The following is an 18841-nucleotide window of genomic DNA, read 5'->3' on the forward strand; positions in this document are numbered from 1 at the left end:
ACGGTGACATGACTTTTATTTACAAGAACGTTCAGTTACAGCTGATTGTTAAAAGAAGAACATGATTGGACGATCAACAGTTTCCAGTCAAACTATTTTCACGAGTCGTCCGTCAGCTGCGTGATCCACGAATGAAAATCTGTCACCGCGGTGAAGACGGACGGTTTGTCTACGTCACAGCGCCGACTGCCCCATGTGACCACGCCAAACAGGAAGTAGGAACCGCGCTTCCGACAGTAGAGGGGGGCTCCGGAGTCGCCCTGTGGAGGAAGACACCAGGTGGCAGTCCACTGTTACTACACCCGCCGACCCCCCCACCGACAGACATTACGTTAACTGACATCAGGAGGTCGTCCTTCATATAAACCTGTTACCATGCAGGAGGCGGAGCCAGCAGGATCAGCACAGATGTGAGAGTCAGTGACGAGTCCTTCCCCCCAGCGCCCCCTGCAGGACGTTCCGTTCACCAGAGTCAGTCCAGCATGGTGGAGACGAACAGCATCAATGTGACCTGCACAACACACCAGACCAGAACACAACACACCAGACCCCACCACACACAACACCAGTCCACATCACACCAGACCACACCACACCAGAACACACCAGTCCACACCAGACCAGACCACACACAACACACCAGACCACACACCAGACCACACACCACACACCAGACCACACACCACACCACACAAGACCACACACCAGACCACACCCCACCAGACCCCACCACACACAACACACCACACCAGACAACACAACACACCCCACCACACACACAACACACCAGTCCACATCACACCAGACCACATACCACACCAGACCAGAGCACCCCACACACACCACACCACACACAACACAGTTAATATTTTGTCCATTTGGACTTTTCTGTCCAGAAGGTCACGGAGGGCAGCGGTCACCTGTTGCCTTCGTGACGCCCCAGCCGGTGGTGAAGCAGCTCCAGCTGTCATTGAGCTCCTCGTCCTCATCAGGGACACAGACTGGAGACACATTTGAATCTGAGACAGAACAGAGGACACGTTCAGCTGTGACAGACGGTGGACAGACGTGGATACGTGAGACTCGGAGTTTGTGTTTATACTGAATCTGGCCGACACGCTGAGGCGGAGCAGAGACAGGTCCGATTTCGGTGGAAAGCTTCCGTCCTCCGGCAGGTTGAAGACCTCCTCCACAGAGACGGTTTGGGACGATGAGAACCGAAGGTCATGAACTCCTAAAACCACTACGTCGTATTTGGCTCTGCGGGGAAAAGGACAGGTCAGTCACAGCGGGGACAGAACCTGATGTCACAAGGGCGCCGATGCTTACCTGACGTTGCAGTGTTTGGCAGTGACAACCCAGCGGCGATGGATCAGCACGCCGCTGCAGTAGTGGCGCCCGTTGGACTGAAGGCTGACCTGCCAGGGCCAGAAGAAGGGACAGGACTCCGTCACGTTCTCCACAGACACGTCATCGTCCTGCGACGTCGAGAGACTGGCTAGACCCGGAGAACGACCACAGCTGGAGCCCGGCCGCCTCCCGCAGCTTTCATCTGTCTCCAGATCACATGACATCAGGACTAACATGATAAATAATGAAGGTCATCACAAGATGAAAACCGTGTGAGCTCAGACGAACCTCCGTCAGCGAGCTCGTCATCGTTCATCATCTTGTCTGAAAGAGAAACAACTGATCACAGGCTGCAGGTGGAAGCTCCGCTCGTCTGCTCGTCTGTGAACTTACTCATGCTGTCGTCCAGCCACTGGGTGGTTTCCTGCAGATTGGTGTAGACCCCCGGTCGTCTCGCTCGTCCACAACCAACGCCCCAACTGATCAGCCCCGCCAACTCGTATCTACTGCCAGTGAAGCAGGACAGAGGACCGCCAGAGTCGCCCTAACAGCAACAGACAACGAGGTTACAGACGTTAAGAGACGAGGTTACAGACGTTAAGAGACGAGGTTACAGACGTTAAGAGACGAGGTTACAGACGTTAAGAGACAAGGTTACAGACATTAAGAGACGAGGTTACAGACGTTAAGAGACGAGGTTACAGACGTTAAGAGACGAGGTTACAGACGTTAAGAGACGAGGTTACAGACGTTAAGAGACGAGGTTACAGACGTTAAGAGACGAGGTTACAGACGTTAAGAGACGAGGTTACAGACGTTAAGAGACGAGGTTACAGACGTTAAGAGACGAGGTTACAGACGTTAAGAGACGAGGTTACAGAAGAGGACGACGAAGAAACTAAGATGTGGGACGGACAGATTTGTCGCGTAGACTCATTTCATGTCAGACTTGTTTTAAGAGTCCAGGTTCTGATGGTCTCGTCGAACTCTGACAGGTTCAGGTCTCACCTGACAGGTTCAGGTCTCACCTGACAGGCGTCCACTCCTCCTCTGCTCCTTCCAGCACAGAACATGGAGGACCTGATCCTACCACTGTAGTACTCGTTACAGGCATCAGAGGGCAGCACAGTGACGTTCACCTCCTGCAGTCTGTTGACTCGAGGTCCGTCTGGTAAAAGACAAGAGATGAAAGGAGGCGTCAGACTCGCCGCCTCCTGCTCTGAGGGGCGTGGACTCACTCTCTCGGGTGGTGCCCCAGCCGGTGATGGTGCAGCCTTTGAAAAGCGGCAGAGGACTCGTCCAGATGTTAATGGGTCTGACGGAAGTGGTGAAGACCAGAGGTTCCTGCAGCTTCAGCAGAGCCACGTCGTTCTCTTTGGTCCGACTGTTGTAACGATGGTGTAAGATAATGAGCGCCACGGCGGCTGACTGAAAGGTGACATCATGCACACACACAACAGGTTTAATATGTTCATATCACACACACAAACAATATAACATATTATATAACATATTCTAAACTTTATTCATCCATGTTCTGACTTTAAAAACACACACACACCTGTTGTCCTGGTTCCTCAGGATTGTCCAGGTCATGTTTACCAGCCTTCACGCTCCAGAGTCTCGCCGTGCTGGACCTGCAGCAGGTGTGATTGATCTCATTGATCAGCTGATGACGTCACGACTCGTCCAGAACCGTGTGTGTGTGTGTGTGTGTAACAATGACCTCTGAAAGCAGTGAGCAGCAGACAGGATCCACTGCGGAGCGATGATGGCCCCCCCGCAGGCCGGCATGGACGCAAAACCCAGAGACACCTGCCACGGCCACGAGTGAGCCCAGGCCTCCTGCCCGCCGATGATCCGGGACTCCAGCTCCTGCTCCGGCAGGAAGCAGCGGCGGCCCGCTACGTCTGAGGAGGAGCGGCTCACAGCAACAGGTTAGTTAACTGGTTAGTTCAACTACTTGATTAAAAAGCCCAATCAATGAGTTCAGAGTAAAACAATAGAGAGCAACTCACAATTAAAACATTTAAAACGATATAAAGTATTTGTACGTGAATAAAACATTTTTCCTGTTTCTCGTATGATTAGCCAACATAAATTCAACATTTGAATACAAACTCCCCCATGTTATTAATATTTTCATTATATATTATCACAACTAATAATACCAGAGACCAAACTTGTAATTTAAATATTTATACATTCATAAAGAGGATGAAAATACAATCACTTGAACGCACCGTTGAATCCAAAGAGTCCAGAGAAAGTTCCGTTTTCCTTAGTTTCAGTGAAAGTCTCATTGAGCTGAGTCCAGTTTCCACCTGAAGGATCAGATTCAACCAATCAGATTCCAGTTTGACTGAATCCACGACGAATCAGATGAGTCGGACTTTACCTGCAGCCGTCACGTTGTCGTCCTGTGCTCTGACCTCATCTGATGGAAGACTCCGGTGAGACAGGAGAAGTGAGGACAGGAGACAGAGCAGAGACAACATCCTCACGTCACAGCAGCACGAGACAAACCGCACGAGCTCAGCTCACGTGCTCTTCATCAATCTCACCTGTGTGATGTCACACCTGCGTCACCACTTCAAACTCATTCAAACTTTATTCAGTCAGTGACTGTGTGCACTTCACTGTGACGTCCTCCAGGGGGCAGCAGAGTTGTCACTCGAACACTGCTGAGAAAAAAAGTGAATGTGATGAGATATATATATATATATATATATATATATATATATACTATATTATATTATATGTCATATATCATATTATATTTAGCTCACATTTTAAATGTGTTCTTTTGACATTTTTGACATTAAATACAATTTCCAATTATGTTTATATCAGATGATGATGATAAAGATGATGATAAAGATATCATATGATGAAGGTGACGATGAAGATGATGATTAAGACGATAATGAAGGTGATAATGATCAAGAAGAAGAAGAAGATGAAGATGATGAAGAAGAAGAAGAAGATGAAGAAGAAGAAGATGATGATGATGAAGACTCGGGTACTCTCCTCCTCCTCCTCCCACGCAGGGAGTGCGCCGCGCGGCTGTGGAGGCGTGACGCGCCCGCATCTCGTGACCAGGATGTCAGGTCGGTCTGATGTGAACCAGAACTAAACTGTGTCTGTGCCTCTAGCTCGGTTCGGCTCGGCTCGGTTCGGATCCTTCTCTTGTTAACGTCGGTATCGATGCCGCTGCTCTGATCCGCGTGCCCGCTGCTCGGTGTCGTTGAAACAGCTGCGGCTGCGCGCTCACGTGGAGGAGGGAGAGGCTCGACACTAGCACGGTCATTTACGTTAAACCGGGACTAAACCGGGACTGGACCGGGACTGTACCGGATTTCCGAGCAAGGACGTTCCTCTAACCCCGTGGATGGAGGCTGAGCAGCGGGATGAATCAGCCGAGCTGCCCGGTGAGAGATAACCTTGACTGGTTGTTATCGGTCCGATTATGGGCTCATTGTGACAGCGGAGCGAGCTGAACCGAACCAGGCTAGACTGGAAACACAGCCGAGCCCGAACAGAGCCGAACTGTGCGAGGGGACCCGAACCACTGACCCATAACATGTTCGAACATGTGAACCCCCATCGATGGATTAGGTCTTGGATCAGTGTGAGGTCCGGACCTGTAGAACATGTGTAGAACATGTGTAGAACATGTGTTTGTATATGTTCTGACAGTAAAACGTCCTCTCTCTCTTCCCCTGGTTGTCAGGTCCTCCTGACGGGCCCTTGGTGTTCGGTACCGGGATCAGACCCCTCTGAGAGCGATGGGCTCCAGGACCTGGACCAGGACCAGGATGGACCTCAGACCTTCAGTGGTCAGACTCTCTGTGTCCCTGCTGTTGACTGGCACGCTGGTTTCCATGGTGACGTCCAGCTCACCTGTTGCAGGTAAGATGATTATTAATATGTATAACAGAGGAAGGAGGGGCCATCTCTGACCAATCAGGAAGTCAAACGAAAGGAAGTCCTTATAAGGAGACGTGACGCTTCTTATGGAGCAAAATGATCTTTTCACACAAACACACACAAACCGACTGTCTGTCTGTCTGTCTGTGTGTCTGTGGTCAGGGTCTCTGTCTGTCTGTCTGTCTGTGGTCAGGGTCTCTGTCTGTGGTCAGGGTCTCTGTCTGTCTGTCTGTCTGTGGTCAGGGTCTCTGTCTGTGGTCAGGGTCTCTGTCTGTGTGTCTGTGGTCAGGGTCTCTGTCTGTCTGTCTGTCTGTGGTCAGGGTCTCTGTCTGTCTGTCTGTCTGTCTGTCTGTGGTCAGGGTCTCTGTCTGTCTGTCTGTCTGTGGTCAGGGTCCTGAGGTGGATTTTGTCCCATGGTCTTTTGCCCTCAGGTGTGTTGGACCTCAACAGAACGACGGGGTCCCTGTCCTCCTCTCCTAGACCCTCGCCCACCAGCCCCCCTTCCGACTCGGGTGCCCATGTTAACAGTGGTGTTTTAGGTCTGGCTGAGGACTTGGACTCTGGAGCTCAGGGGATCCACCTCCTCCTGAGACCCCCGGACCTCCTTTCCCCCAGCCTTCCCCCACCCCTCCCCCCCCACAGCCAGCCCACACTCACGCCTCCCCCGCCCTGGGTGCAGGGCCCGGTCCTGGAGGAGGCCTGGGGCTCTGGAGACTACCTGGAGACCCTGTCCTTCATTGTGCCTGACGGTGAGGAGCTCTCACTGGCCACGTCTCTACCCAGCCACCCCTATGAAGATGACACCGGTGGGGACTGGGTCTCCTATGACACCGCCTTCCCCACCCGTCCCACACTGTCACTATCCACCCCCCTCCCCCTCTCCCCGTCCACCTCCACCTCCAGCATTCTGCTTCACACCCACCCAACCCACCCAGACGTCTTCCCCACCTGGGACGAGGACTACGACCTGGAGGACCTGGCGCCACTGGAGCCGACGGAGCTGCTGCTTCCGGACATGAACAGTCTGGAGTACTACACCAACCTGCTGGTGAAAGAGAGGGAGAGGGAGAGAGAGAGGGAGAGGGAGAGGGAGAGGGAGAGAGAGAGGGAGAGAGAGAGAGAGAGGGAGAGAGACCAGGAGCAAGTAAACCAGTCCGGCTCCAAAACTCCCATCTCTCCTACAACAACTCAACCTCCCCCTCTGTCTCCGAGCTCCGCCTCTCCTCCAGGACCGGGCCCCACCAGTCCTCAACCGGGGCCAACCCCCCCCCTTAATCTCTCACCTGTTATGCCGATGTCCCCCAACAAACCCTCTACCCCTTTCCCTCCAAAACCTACAGACAGCATTCAGGGTCAATACCCTCCCCGCCCCCCCTCTAACACCACCAGCCGGGTGCCTCCCCCTCCCCCGCTGGGTCCGCCCACCCGTCCTGAAAGGCCGGAGCGCCTGCCGGTGGTCACAGAGACGCCAGTGAAGGACCCGCCTACCAAGACCACCAAGGCGAGCACCACCTCCATCAGCACCACTCCCCCTGTCCCCACACCGAGGGCGGCCCAGCCCCCGCCCAGCAGACAGTACCTGTGCAATGTGACCAAACCAGAGATGTACTTGGTCCGAGTAGGTAAGAGCTGACGTGACAGGAACTTGATTCCGTGTGTGTGACGAGCAGCTGACGTGTTTTGTGGTTGTGTCGTGCAGTCAGCTCCAGAGGGTCGTCGGCTGGTTTCAGTCAGGTCCGAGATCTTCTGAGGAGAGAGTTCAACCGCTCAGTGGAGCTGCAGGTAAATACACCTGATCACCCACAGCTGTCATGGCTAAGCATCTCAAAGATCATTGGTTCTAATAAACCTGACAGGTGAGAGATCATGTGATCATCACAAAGGTTTGACAGTTCTCACCTGGCAGATCTGCACCTTCCTAACGTCTCATGATTGACAGCTGTCCGTCTCGTCTCCTCCTCAGTTCCTCAGAACGCCGTCCAGCTTCGCCTTCCGTGTCGTATCGGGACCGTTGATCTTCACTGCCATGGCCGTCATCAACGCCCTGCGCCAACCGCCACGCTCCTTCGGCCCGGTTCCCACCGTGTCACCGCTCTACAACGTACCGGACCTCAGGTATCAGGTCCACTCGGTGCTGCAGTTTGTCCCCCCCCACGTCGACGTCCGATTCTGTAACTTCAGTGAACGTGTAGAGAGAGGGCTGATGATGGCGTACGCTGAGACACGTAGACGGTCACATGAGGCGGGAGCCGTCACTGTACAGGTGAGTGACCTGGGGGGTGCGCTCTGGCTGTGAATGATGTCAATGTCACATGATCTAAAACTACATGTGATCTCTCTCATTGTTTATTTTCTCGTCCAGCTGTTGAACGTCACCATGAGCATGTCCCGGCTTCCGGTCGAGCAGACGGTTCCCGTCGATGTCACATTTGCAGTGCGTGATGGATGGGGCTACCTTCTGGGGTCAGAGGTCAGCGAACACCTGAGGAAGCTCAGCCTGGTGGAGTTCAGCTTCTTCGTGGGATTTCCTGCTCTGCAGATCGCAGAACGTACGACACGTACACCTGCCTGTGTAACATTCAATAGATGAGACTCGTTCAACCACTTTGAACAACAGTTTTACACATGTAACGTGTGTATACATGTCACAGTTATGTATATGTCTGTGTTTATGTGCACATGTTAATTGAATGTTTGAACATACAATAAACGTGTTAAATGTCATTTCCTCAGCGTTTCACTACCCTGAGCTGAACACGTCTCATCAGCTGCGCTTCACCTGGGTCCGAACGGGTGAGGTCCCAACTGAGCCCTGGCTTCTCTGTTGTTACCTCCTTTTGTGTTGTGCTTCTGTGTTGTCTAGTATCTGTGTAGTGATGAGCCGACACCGTGTGTGTTTCAGTGCTGCTGGGCGTTCAGGAGCAGCAGGTGAAGGAGAGAAGTTTCAAAGCTCGTCTGGAGCGACGTCTGGCTCAGCTGCTGGAGGAGGGGCTGCAGGAGCCCAGCAGGAGGCGCAGGAGAGCCACAGCTGTGGGCAACAACAGTCTGCAGGTGACACTGTGAACATATACACTTCTATATCTTATATAAAGGGGAGTGCGGTATTTATCGTCTATGATAATATCTTAATGGTTGTTTTAACGATGTGCGAGCTCATGAGCCACACACTCGCGCTCTGCAGGTCCATTTCTCTGGCTGATCAGACAGAGCCCTGCTGCTCTGGATGAGGAACACATTCAGATCCGTGATGGGTTTTCTGTCAGTGAATCATTGTGGGAAGAAGAGAATAAGAAGAAAATAGAGAAAACTGAAAATTAGAAAAAGAGATTTGACGGAGGGAAGCGGCTCTGGGTAAAAACAACAGACTTTATAAATTGTAAATGTTTGAGGAGCTGGCGTCGCTCAGTTTAGTTTGAATGATAGAGACGCAGAGGAGAAGTAAATTAGTGACAGAGCAGCTAAGACTTTAAAAAAATCATTCACGCTCCAAACATGTGTGAAAAGGCTCAAATGAACACTGAGTGGACTTAGTGCAGCTGCTGAGGACCGTCTGTGGTCTCTGCGTCCAAAGCCAGGGACTGTTTATGTTTATTCATTGCAAGTCATATCGTCACTGCGATATTGAACAACTTTATCGCATGTTTCCAAATATCGCACACCCCTAGATACAAGTACATGGAACTTAGGGCTCTTGAAGTATCTAATATACTATAGGTATCTTATCTTATCTCTTATAATAACTTGAAGTTCCGTTTAGAACCAGCAGGGTTTTGTGATTCCTTGACTCACTTGTTCTTTCTCAGGTGGTGCGTGTGGCGAGGCTGTCAGGCTCAGAGCGCCCCCTGGAGGTCATGTATTTTGTGGAGGGTCAGAACGGTGAGCGAATCCCTGCAGAGGAAACTGCTGCCACCTTGAACCGCCTTGACCTTCAGAGGGCCGCCATCGTCCTCGGACACCGAGTCCAAAGACCTCTGGCTGAAGGTCAGTCTCACCTGTCTCTCCCTCACCTGTCTGTCTCTCACCAGTCTCTCTCTCTCTCACCTGTCTCTCTCTCTCACCTGTCTGTCTCTCACCAGTCTCTCTCTCTCTCACCTGTCTCTCTCCCTCACCTGTCTGTCTCTCACCAGTCTCTCTCTCTCTCACCTGTCTGTCTCTCACCAGTCTCTCTCTCTCTCACCTGTCTCTCTCTCTCACCTGTCTGTCTCTCACCAGTCTCTCTCTCTCTCACCTGTCTCTCTCTCTCACCTGTCTGTCTCTCACCAGTCTCTCTCTCTCTCACCTGTCTCTCTCTCTCACCTGTCTGTCTCTCACCAGTCTCTCTCTCTCTCACCTGTCTGTCTCTCACCAGTCTCTCTCTCTCTCACCTGTCTCTCCCTCACCTGTCTGTCTCTCACCAGTCTCTCTCTCTCACCTGTCTGTCTCTCACCAGTCTCTCTCTCTCTCACCTGTCTCTCTCTCTCACCTGTCTGTCTCTCACCAGTCTCTCTCTCTCTCTCTCACCAGTCTCTCTCTCTCTCACCTGTCTCTCTCTCTCACCTGTCTGTCTCTCTCACCTGTCTCTCTCTCTCACCTGTCTGTCTCTCACCAGTCTCTCTCTCTCTCACCTGTCTCTCTCCCTCACCTGTCTGTCTCTCACCAGTCTCTCTCTCTCTCACCTGTCTCTCTCTCTCACCTGTCTGTCTCTCACCAGTCTCTCTCTCTCTCACCTGTCTCTCTCTCTCACCTGTCTGTCTCTCACCAGTCTCTCTCTCTCTCACCTGTCTCTCTCTCTCACCTGTCTCTCTCTCTCACCAGTCTCTCTCTCTCTCACCTGTCTCTCTCTCTCACCTGTCTGTCTCTCTCACCTGTCTCTCTCTCTCACCTGTCTGTCTCTCACCAGTCTCTCTCTCTCTCACCTGTCTCTCTCCCTCACCTGTCTGTCTCTCACCAGTCTCTCTCTCTCTCACCTGTCTCTCTCTCTCACCTGTCTGTCTCTCACCAGTCTCTCTCTCTCTCACCTGTCTCTCTCTCTCACCTGTCTGTCTCTCACCAGTCTCTCTCTCTCTCACCTGTCTCTCTCTCTCACCTGTCTCTCTCTCTCACCTGTCTGTCTCTCACCAGTCTCTCTCTCTCTCACCTGTCTCTCTCTCTCACCTGTCTGTCTCTCACCAGTCTCTCTCTCTCTCACCTGTCTCTCTCTCTCACCTGTCTGTCTCTCACCAGTCTCTCTCTCTCTCACCTGTCTCTCTCTCTCACCTGTCTGTCTCTCACCAGTCTCTCTCTCTCTCACCTGTCTCTCTCTCTCACCTGTCTCTCTCTCACCTGTCTGTCTCTCACCAGTCTCTCTCTCTCTCACCTGTCTCTCTCTCTCACCTGTCTCTCTCTCACCTGTCTGTCTCTCACCAGTCTCTCTCTCTCTCACCTGTCTCTCTCTCTCACCTGTCTCTCTCTCTCACCTGTCTGTCTCTCACCAGTCTCTCTCTCTCTCACCTATCTCTCTCTCTCACCTGTCTGTCTCCAGCAATGGAGACCCTGTCTGTCCCTCCGGCAGAGACTCAGAGCAACAGTATCTTGCTGATCGTGGGCGTGGTTGTCCCCGTGCTGCTCGCTGTCTTCATCATCATCATCCTTTACTGGAAACTGTGCGGCTCAGAGAAACTCGAGTTCCAGCCGGACGCCATCAACACCATCCAGCAGAGGCAGAAGGTCAGAGGTCAAAGGGAAGTCGTCGGCTCTTCGTTTGCACATGCATTTAAACCGACCAATCAGGGTTGTCCTCTCTCAGCTTCAGGCTCCGAGCGTCAAAGGCTTTGACTTCGCCAAACTCCACCTGGGTCAGCACAGTAAAGACGACATCATGGTGATCCAGGAGCCCGGCTCTCTGCCCGCCCCTGTCAAAGAGGCCACGCCCCCCGATGGCGGAGACCTCAACACCCCCAAATCTAAAGGCTCGTCCATGAAGGGGCGGTCGGGCCGCCGCAGGGGAAGGTGAGACACTTTCTTTCTTCCACACTTGTGAGGACTTACATTGACCAACACTGGTTAATGTGACGCTACCACATTAACGTAAACGTGATGAACGTGGGGCTGCTCGATTAATCGAAATTTAATCGTGATTACGATTATGAGGTCAAACGATCTCCAAACTACTATAATCGAGTTGAAACGATTATTTGGCTCCTCCCCCCAAAGCATCCAGCGGCCCAGCTGACTGGCTCTCACTCTCCAGCCGCCGTGAGGTGAAGGAGGCGAGTTGTGTGTGTGGTGACCGGCCGTGTTTACAGAACAGAGAGAGTAGAACGGTTCTCCTGATGGGAACACTTCGGACTCGAGGATCCGGCTGGTCACACCGGACCCGCGATTCTCCGCTTGTTGTTGTTTGTGACCCGTTCAATGTCGGGTTCAAGGGTAAATGAAGATGGTCCTCAGCCCCCACCCCTCCCTTTCTCTCTCTGTCTGTGTGCTTTTAGCGGGGGGGGGGCAGATGGGGACGTTCACATTTAAGGGAACCGGAAGTGACTGGTACTTCCGGTCCAGTCATTTAAAGAATAAAGCATAGACTTCAGAATAAGGGCACATATTAATAATCGTTTGAATAATCGGGATTTCGATATTGTCCAAAATAATCGTGATTATGATTTTTTCCATAATCGAGCAGCCCTAGATGAGCGTGACGCTGCATTAACGTGAACATAACGTGACACCACCCTCATACGAGAGTAACATCTCTTCTGTCAGACTCAGCCCGTCAGACGGGGACTCGTTAGGCAGCGACCAATCCAGTGGCAGAGAGTCAGCAGAGGAGAGCACCCGACCTGTGGCCACGCCCAGTGAGGGCAAACAGCACAGGAAGACGCCCAAAAATGGTCAGAGACACGGTGACATCATCATCATCAACGTTTAATTTCTATATAAAGTTTGATGTTAACGTCTGTATTTTCTTTTCATGTCTCTGCACTGAAGGACGAAGCAAGATAGGCACGTTCGTTTATTTTCATCATCTTCTTCGTCATCCTCATCATCCTCATCCTCATCATCATCATCATCATCATCTTCTTCTTCTTCGTCATCATCATCATCATCTTCTTCGTCATCATCATCATCTTCTTCTTCTTCGTCATCATCATCCTCATCCTCATCATCATCATCATCTTCTTCATCATCCTCATCCTCATCATCATCATCATCATCATCTTCTTCGTCATCATCATCATCTTCTTCTTCTTCGTCATCATCATCATCATCTTCTTCGTCATCATAATCCTCATCATCATCATCATCATCTTCTTCTTCATCATCATCCTCATCCTCATCATCATCATCATCTTCTTCATCATCCTCATCCTCATCATCATCATCATCTTCTTCTTCATCATCATCTTCTTCTTCATCATCATCAGTCCTTTGATCCAGAATCTGCTGTGATGTAAACTTCCTCCAGCAGGTCCGTGTGGCGGCGGTCCAGAGGAGCCTCTGTCCTCGTCCTCCATCTTTGACCACGTGGACCGTGTTTCTCGAGGCTCGTGTGACGGGACTCGGCGACAGGCCAACAAGGTGCAGCTGATCGCCATGCAGCCTCGACCGAGTCTGCAGCCGACGCAGGCCCCGCCCCATCACAGCCCGACGCTCACGGAGAAGGTCAACACAGAGGTGAGACTCTTTGCCTGTTCACCATTTTTTAAACCTGCATGACGTCACCCTCCTCTGTTCACCTGTGCTCCTGCAGGTGGCGCTGAGATACAAGTCAGAGATCGAACATCACAGGAACAAACTCCGGCAGCGCGCTAAGAGGCGGGGTCAGTGTGACTTTCCCTCCATGGACGACATAATGGACGCCTTCGGAGACGGGCCGGTGCAGAGCGAGGTTGCACAGCGACTCTACAGCTCCGCCCACGACCACATGGATTGTATTCTGCAGGCCGACGCCCCCTCACCCCCGACCCCCACCGACTCCAGGAAGAGGTCAGAGTTCACCTGAGAGACGTTAATGTGGTGTCCAAACTACGGCCCCTGGGCCAACTGTGGCCCGTCATCCATTTTGAAAAAATAAAAAAATAAATGAAATACAAATTTTTTTTTGGAACTAACACTTTAGTAGCACTTAAATGTCACTAACTTATAGAACTTTGTAGTTTGTCTTTCTTGAAGAAAAGGGCCCTCTCTTGATTCTTCTTGTTCCTCTGGGTTGATGCTCTTATTGTGAATCACTTTGGATAAAAGCTTCAGCTCAATGAAATGAAATGGATTCTGGCCCACTGCATTGCACTTCTCAGTTTAGACACTAGGTGGCGCCCAACTCACCCCTTGCCTTCCAACTGGGCGGGGGGGGCGTGGCGGCGTGAGTGGCCCAGACCTTCGTATTTTTTTCTGTATGTGGATATCAGGTTTGGACACCCCCGACCTACATTAACGTGTTTGACAATGTTTAATATATATCAAACATCACAAACAGATACTGAAAGGTTGTAAAGGAACCATTTGAACATAAGTTACAGTAAGAATTAAAAATCACACATATTATAATTGTGTGATGTCCATCCAGGGGGAGGCGCTCTCCTCGGGGTCGCCGTGCTCAACCAGGACCTGGAAGTCTTCCTGATACCGACAGAGATCGGCTTCTTACCGATCACAGCGCCACCTACAGGAAGTACCCAGGACTCAACAACGTGGCCTACATGGTGAGACAAAGAACGATAACAGCTGTGGTCGTGTGGTTCTCCTCATGAAGTGTTCTTAGGTGGGATTTAGCCGGAGTTCCTCTTTATTTCTCATTTTAATGAATCAAACAGTCTGATCCAATAATAATAATAACAATGTGTTAAATGTAAATGACATGGGACCTGAAGATGATCCTTGTGGAACACCTTTATTAATGATTGATCATACTGAATATCTTTATTTTCGTAATGTTCTGCCTCCTCTCTCACAGTCGGACCCTGACCTGCCCCCAGATCATGACAGTCCATCTCCCACTGACGAGGTGTTTGACCCGGCCCCAGCTCCACCCCCCTACATGCCCCCACAGCCATCCATTGAGGAGGCCCGGCAACAGATGCACTCTCTCCTGGATGACGCCTTTGCTCTGGTCTCACCGTCCTCGCAGGGCAGCGTCGGGGTGAGCGGGATAAGCCCTGCCCTGCCCTGCCCCTCCCCTCAGGTCCGTCCCCCGGGCAGACAGTGGGGCTCCTACCCAGCAGCCCCCTCTCACAGCCCCTTCTCTGCAGTGAGTTTGTCGACTTGCAGCTGAGAACCAAAACTTGTGTCATGAGTCAGAGTTCAGTTTTCATTGTGGTCTTCTCCTCTTCCTGCAGAGATACGTAGAGTTAGGAATGTCTCCTACGTCGGTCCAGGGCCTCCTGCAGGGGTCAGTGTCACATAAAACCAGGTCAAGGTCTAAAGGTTGGAGGTGAACTGGTACTTATACTCTGTGTTTTAATCAGGCAGGGCCTGAGCTCCGGAGGATATGTTTCCACTGGAGATCAGCTGCAGGAGTCAGTTTACTCCAACAGGGGGCAGTATGAGGACCCCCCCTCCTCCAGACCACGGCCTGTTGGGGGCAGCACAGGTAAGTCAATTTGAGGATGCACGTCCAAGATTCACTCAAGATGTCGCTTCCTATCAGTCTTTTATGTTGCATTTGTTGACTTTATCCTCGGAATGCTTTCCTCCAGGAGCCCGGCTCCACCACCTGACGCAGGTGGGTTTGTCCAGTCAGATCGGTGCTTACCCTGGGGTAGGTCGCAGCCTGTCTGGCCCCACCGGCTCGAGCTGGACCCAGCAGCATTCAGACCAGGAACTATCAAGACCAGGAGGCAGCAGAGAGAGCGTGAGTCTGATGAGATTCTGAATCCTAATAAACTGGACCAAACAAACAGTTGTTCTAAATATCAGCGTAGTTATGAGTAGTGTGGTGATGTAGGGCACAGTCTGCAACAGTCCAGACCAGTTAAAGAAAGTTTAGACAGTCTAGACCAGTTCTCTTTAGATCAGTCCTTACCAGTACTTGTTCATACTTGTGAAAATGTCCCAGTTGACTTTGTTCAAATCAAACTCACTTGTGAATTGTTTGCATTGGAGAGTAATGCAAATCTTTGAGTCTTGTGTCAGTCTCATTTTGTTTCCATGTCTGTGATCGACAAAGTGCAGAAAGTGTTGTGAATACATTTTCACCTTCTCTTCATTTTCCTGCAGGTGCTGTCGTTTCCTGAGTTCTCCTCTTCCTCTGTTTTCCAGATGCCGAGCTCCTCATTGCGTGACCCATCGGCACCACCTCTCCTCCTGACCTCACCAACTCCAGAATATCCACCAGAGGACGCCTCGCCCTCCGCCCACACCTCTGCCTCGCTTATCAAGGCTATCAGAGAGGAGCTGCGTCGCCTGGCCCAGAAGCAGGCGGTGACCAGCTACCCATAGACCCTTGTGGACTAGTTTGGATCAGGACTCTGCCGGTCCCAATAGCGTGAATGGAATGGATTCGGAATTTGAAACTAATGATCCACACTTTTGACTCTCTTGAGCAGATTTGTGTCTCAGTAGCTAAATTAACTCCGGACCATGATACACGTCTCCTGTTTCCTGACTGAAAGACCTCTGGTACTTAACAGGGTTCTGTCTGTCTGTCTGTTGGTCATTCTTCAACTCTGTGTTTCATTAGGAGCTTGACTCATACATTCCTACTGAAGTGCTTCCTGGACTGGATTGTCCCATATAGAGTCTTAGACCTGATCATACGTTCTGAATTTGTGGAGGGGGTTGTCACTCTTGACCTTTTGGTGCTGATCATCCCTCATGGAGGTCTGGAGAACATTGTACCTCCTGGATGGATGGCATAGCTGAACCACCTCAGGCTGTCCTGATCACCTACAGTGGAAGATCTCTATTTATCATCTGCAGTGGTTTGTCCCATCTGATCCAATGGTTGGGTTAGGGTTAATGATTGTTCATTCTGGAGTTCTAGAGTGGAAATTAATTCCTGAACTCTTTGTGTTAATGGTTCATCCTAATCTTCTCATGTGAATTATTTATTTTTAACTTCTGCAACAGATTGTCCATCCAAGATTTCCGATTTGGAGAGTCCCGCCCCGGAGATTGTTTCTTCTCGAGTTGTTGAGTGGAAATTATTTCTTGAACTCCTGCAGCTGATGAGCCACCTGACTTTATGGAGCGGATTGTCCCTCCGGAAAATCTGCATTGGATAGTCCTACCTGAAGAGCTAGAGTTGATGGTCCATCCGAACCTTCTCATGTGGATCATTCCCTCTGAACTTCTGGAACAGTTTGTCCCTCTAAGTTTGGGAAAATCCCTTCTGAACCTCTGGAGAAGATGGTCCTTCCTTGACTTCTGGATCTGGACCATCGCCTCTGGAGTTCTGAAGTGGATTATCCCTCTGGACGTTCTGTGGTGCTAACCATCAGCCTCATCCCATCTTCTCATTAACCACTTACTGCCTTCCATACTTCCATCAGCCAGGGGAATCAGGTCTCTTTTCATAAAGCATATTGATGAGGTCTTTGCACTGTCGACAGCAGGAGGTGGCGTAAAGTAAGTACAACATAGGGGGAAAAAACTGGAAAAGTATATATAAATATCTATGAAAATGAATACAAATATATGTAAAGAGATAGAATCCAAATGAGCACAATTTAATGTCAGAGATATTATTGGAGTATTGAGATGTTACATATTTTGTATTGCCTATATATGAAAGCAAACTTAAATCTTTTATTTTAATGACAATAGACCTAACTACTGTTCTATGGTTGTAGTCCTGCGTATTGAGCTTGCTGTAGATCTTTTGCCGTCTTTTGTTTCTCTTTGGAGACGCTGCTTGGCGTAGCTGCTAGTGCACGTGTTCATGTGTAGGTGGCAATGAAAAAAATGCGTGATTCCGTCGCTTTGTGGAGTTTTTACGTCGCTGATTTATTGCCTCCATCTTCGGCTGAGTGCTGAGTCTGTTGGGCTTCAGGTGGATTCATGTAGAGGAGCAGAGACGGGAACAGCCAGGAACTGAAGCTACAGCGGTGTCCCCTGGAGGCTGTAATATGTATAACACACAAACTAACTTTCTTACCACCAACTGAGTGTCATCAGTGCACCAGTGATGGGAGATTCCTTCAAAACTTATAGAAACAAATATGATGAGCATTTAACAGCTGCCTCATTAGGGACCCTTGAGGCTGTTATGTATACTACACACCAGAAGAATAACAAATAAAAAGATACGTTTTTACCATCATTTTAGTAGGTTGGGGTAAAACGTATAAGTAAGGTTTGTAAAGGTTAAATATTATTTTGAAATCCAGTCGACCTTGTGGTTCCCGCTGCTTCTGGTTGGATGGTTCCTGTTTATTAGTCTTTGCTCTTCTTCAGCATGTTGGACTCAGTTTGAATTTTTAGCTACTCGTGATGTTTCAGTCAATGTTAGCATGCTGCTGAAAGGATTTAAAAACAAAGATAATAGAAGTAAAGAGGTGTTCCATGTTCAGAGTGATTTATGTCACAGTGCCATCAAAACGTCTTTCATCGAAACCCAAGAAAAAAATCCATCGTATAAAACATTGTTTTTTCAACATTTTAAAAAGATATTTTGGAATCTGAATGAAGACAATTAAAATAAACATATAAATGAAAGTGAATTTGATGTTGAATAGAAAATAATAAGAAAAGATTTTACGTGTGATTTTCTTCTGAACCTACTCACATCCTTCATGGACCAGAAACTAACCACTTGGACTCTAATTCCACCTAGCGCCTTGGACTTGGCCACGCCCACTCGATCACACGGTGCTAGCTTAACGAGTGGAGGTGAAACTCGCACAAAACACGAACACGGATACAAAAACCTGCAGTTTGTCTTCTCACGTCAGAACAGGCTCCATAAATGGAATGTTTTTTAGAGTTTCTGTTTTTCTCGATCTGAGACGAATACGTGGAAGTTTATTTATGACAAATCGACTGGTTCGTACAACAACATGGCCACAAAGATTTAAATCACACAACATAGGACCTTGAGTCATGTGATGCTCATTTACAGCGAGCAGTTGCTCTTGTTCTGTCACGAATGAACAGCAACATTCCTGCTGCTCCTCTGGACCCGGCCTCAACACGCACCTGAGTCCAGGTCCGGGTGTGATTCAGGTACCCTGGGTGAAGATGCTTTTGGTAGACGGAGCCTGCAGGGGGCGCTGTTTGCTGTCATAAAATCAGTGAGGGGTCTCACCTGTAACGCAGCAGTCAGGTGATCTGTGTCAAATGACCTGTTCTAAACTCTGTGGATTCAAAACAGTTTAACAAACATTAAAGACATAATTCAGGTTGAGATGCTTTGTGTTGATTTTTCACTCAGAGAGAAAATCACAGTCGAGAATGTAAAGCTAATGATTCATGATCATCTCTGTCCACTGGGGGGCTGCCTTTAGGGAAGTTTAATAATTTGATATTCAATTCATATCTCGTTGTTTGTTATAAAGTATCAGTTTCAATGTTGTAACAAGATTTTTATTAAAAAAATAAAACATTTGTTATAATTTCAGAGAAGCTACAGTGACAGAAAAACTAGGTTATTATTTCACGAAAAACTGCG

The 18841-nt window shown here is 49.7% G+C and overlaps 2 protein-coding genes across 2 annotated transcripts; one reads left to right on the top strand and one right to left on the bottom strand.

The window, feature by feature from the left end:
- Window positions 1-98: 98 nt before the first annotated feature.
- On the bottom strand, window positions 99-3848 carry ovch1 (ovochymase 1). Its single transcript, XM_053415501.1, has 11 exons — window positions 3749-3848; window positions 3077-3260; window positions 2912-2987; window positions 2589-2778; window positions 2379-2518; window positions 1744-1894; window positions 1330-1579; window positions 1103-1260; window positions 921-1019; window positions 375-511; window positions 99-260 (listed from the first exon to the last, which is right to left on the bottom strand). Exons 1-11 carry the CDS (start codon window positions 3846-3848, stop codon window positions 99-101), a joined length of 1647 nt encoding a protein of 548 aa, XP_053271476.1.
- Window positions 3849-4873: 1025 nt separating this feature from the next.
- On the top strand, window positions 4874-18527 carry si:dkeyp-27e10.3 (UPF0606 protein KIAA1549). The gene is made up of 21 exons (XM_053414970.1): window positions 4874-4986; window positions 5084-5262; window positions 5712-6328; window positions 6386-6902; window positions 6980-7062; window positions 7244-7543; window positions 7643-7829; window positions 8014-8073; window positions 8183-8331; window positions 9084-9261; window positions 10781-10965; window positions 11045-11247; window positions 11998-12137; window positions 12701-12909; window positions 12986-13221; window positions 13802-13937; window positions 14189-14482; window positions 14571-14623; window positions 14700-14824; window positions 14931-15085; window positions 15451-18527. Exons 2-21 carry the CDS (start codon window positions 5139-5141, stop codon window positions 15670-15672), a joined length of 4173 nt encoding a protein of 1390 aa, XP_053270945.1. The 5' UTR covers window positions 4874-4986; window positions 5084-5138; the 3' UTR covers window positions 15673-18527.
- Window positions 18528-18841: the final 314 nt, after the last annotated feature.

The sequence above is a fragment of the Pleuronectes platessa genome, chromosome 22 (assembly GCF_947347685.1).
Source record: "Pleuronectes platessa chromosome 22, fPlePla1.1, whole genome shotgun sequence".
NCBI lineage: Eukaryota > Metazoa > Chordata > Actinopteri > Pleuronectiformes > Pleuronectidae > Pleuronectes > Pleuronectes platessa.

Coding starts and splice junctions, on each gene's coding strand:
- ovch1 (XM_053415501.1), bottom strand. CDS start 3,848: ATGTTGTCTCTGCTCTGTCTCCTGTCCTCACTTCTCCTGTCTCACCGG. Junction 2,988..3,076: donor GCTGCTCACTGCTTTCAGAG/GTCATTGTTACA, acceptor CACCTGCTGCAG/GTCCAGCACGGCGAGACTCT. Junction 261..374: donor CTGGCTCCGCCTCCTGCATG/GTAACAGGTTTA, acceptor CTTCCTCCACAG/GGCGACTCCGGAGCCCCCCT.
- si:dkeyp-27e10.3 (XM_053414970.1), top strand. CDS start 5,139: ATGGGCTCCAGGACCTGGACCAGGACCAGGATGGACCTCAGACCTTCA. Junction 13,222..13,801: donor CCCACCGACTCCAGGAAGAG/GTCAGAGTTCAC, acceptor ATGTCCATCCAG/GGGGAGGCGCTCTCCTCGGG. Junction 14,483..14,570: donor CTCACAGCCCCTTCTCTGCA/GTGAGTTTGTCG, acceptor CTCTTCCTGCAG/AGATACGTAGAGTTAGGAAT.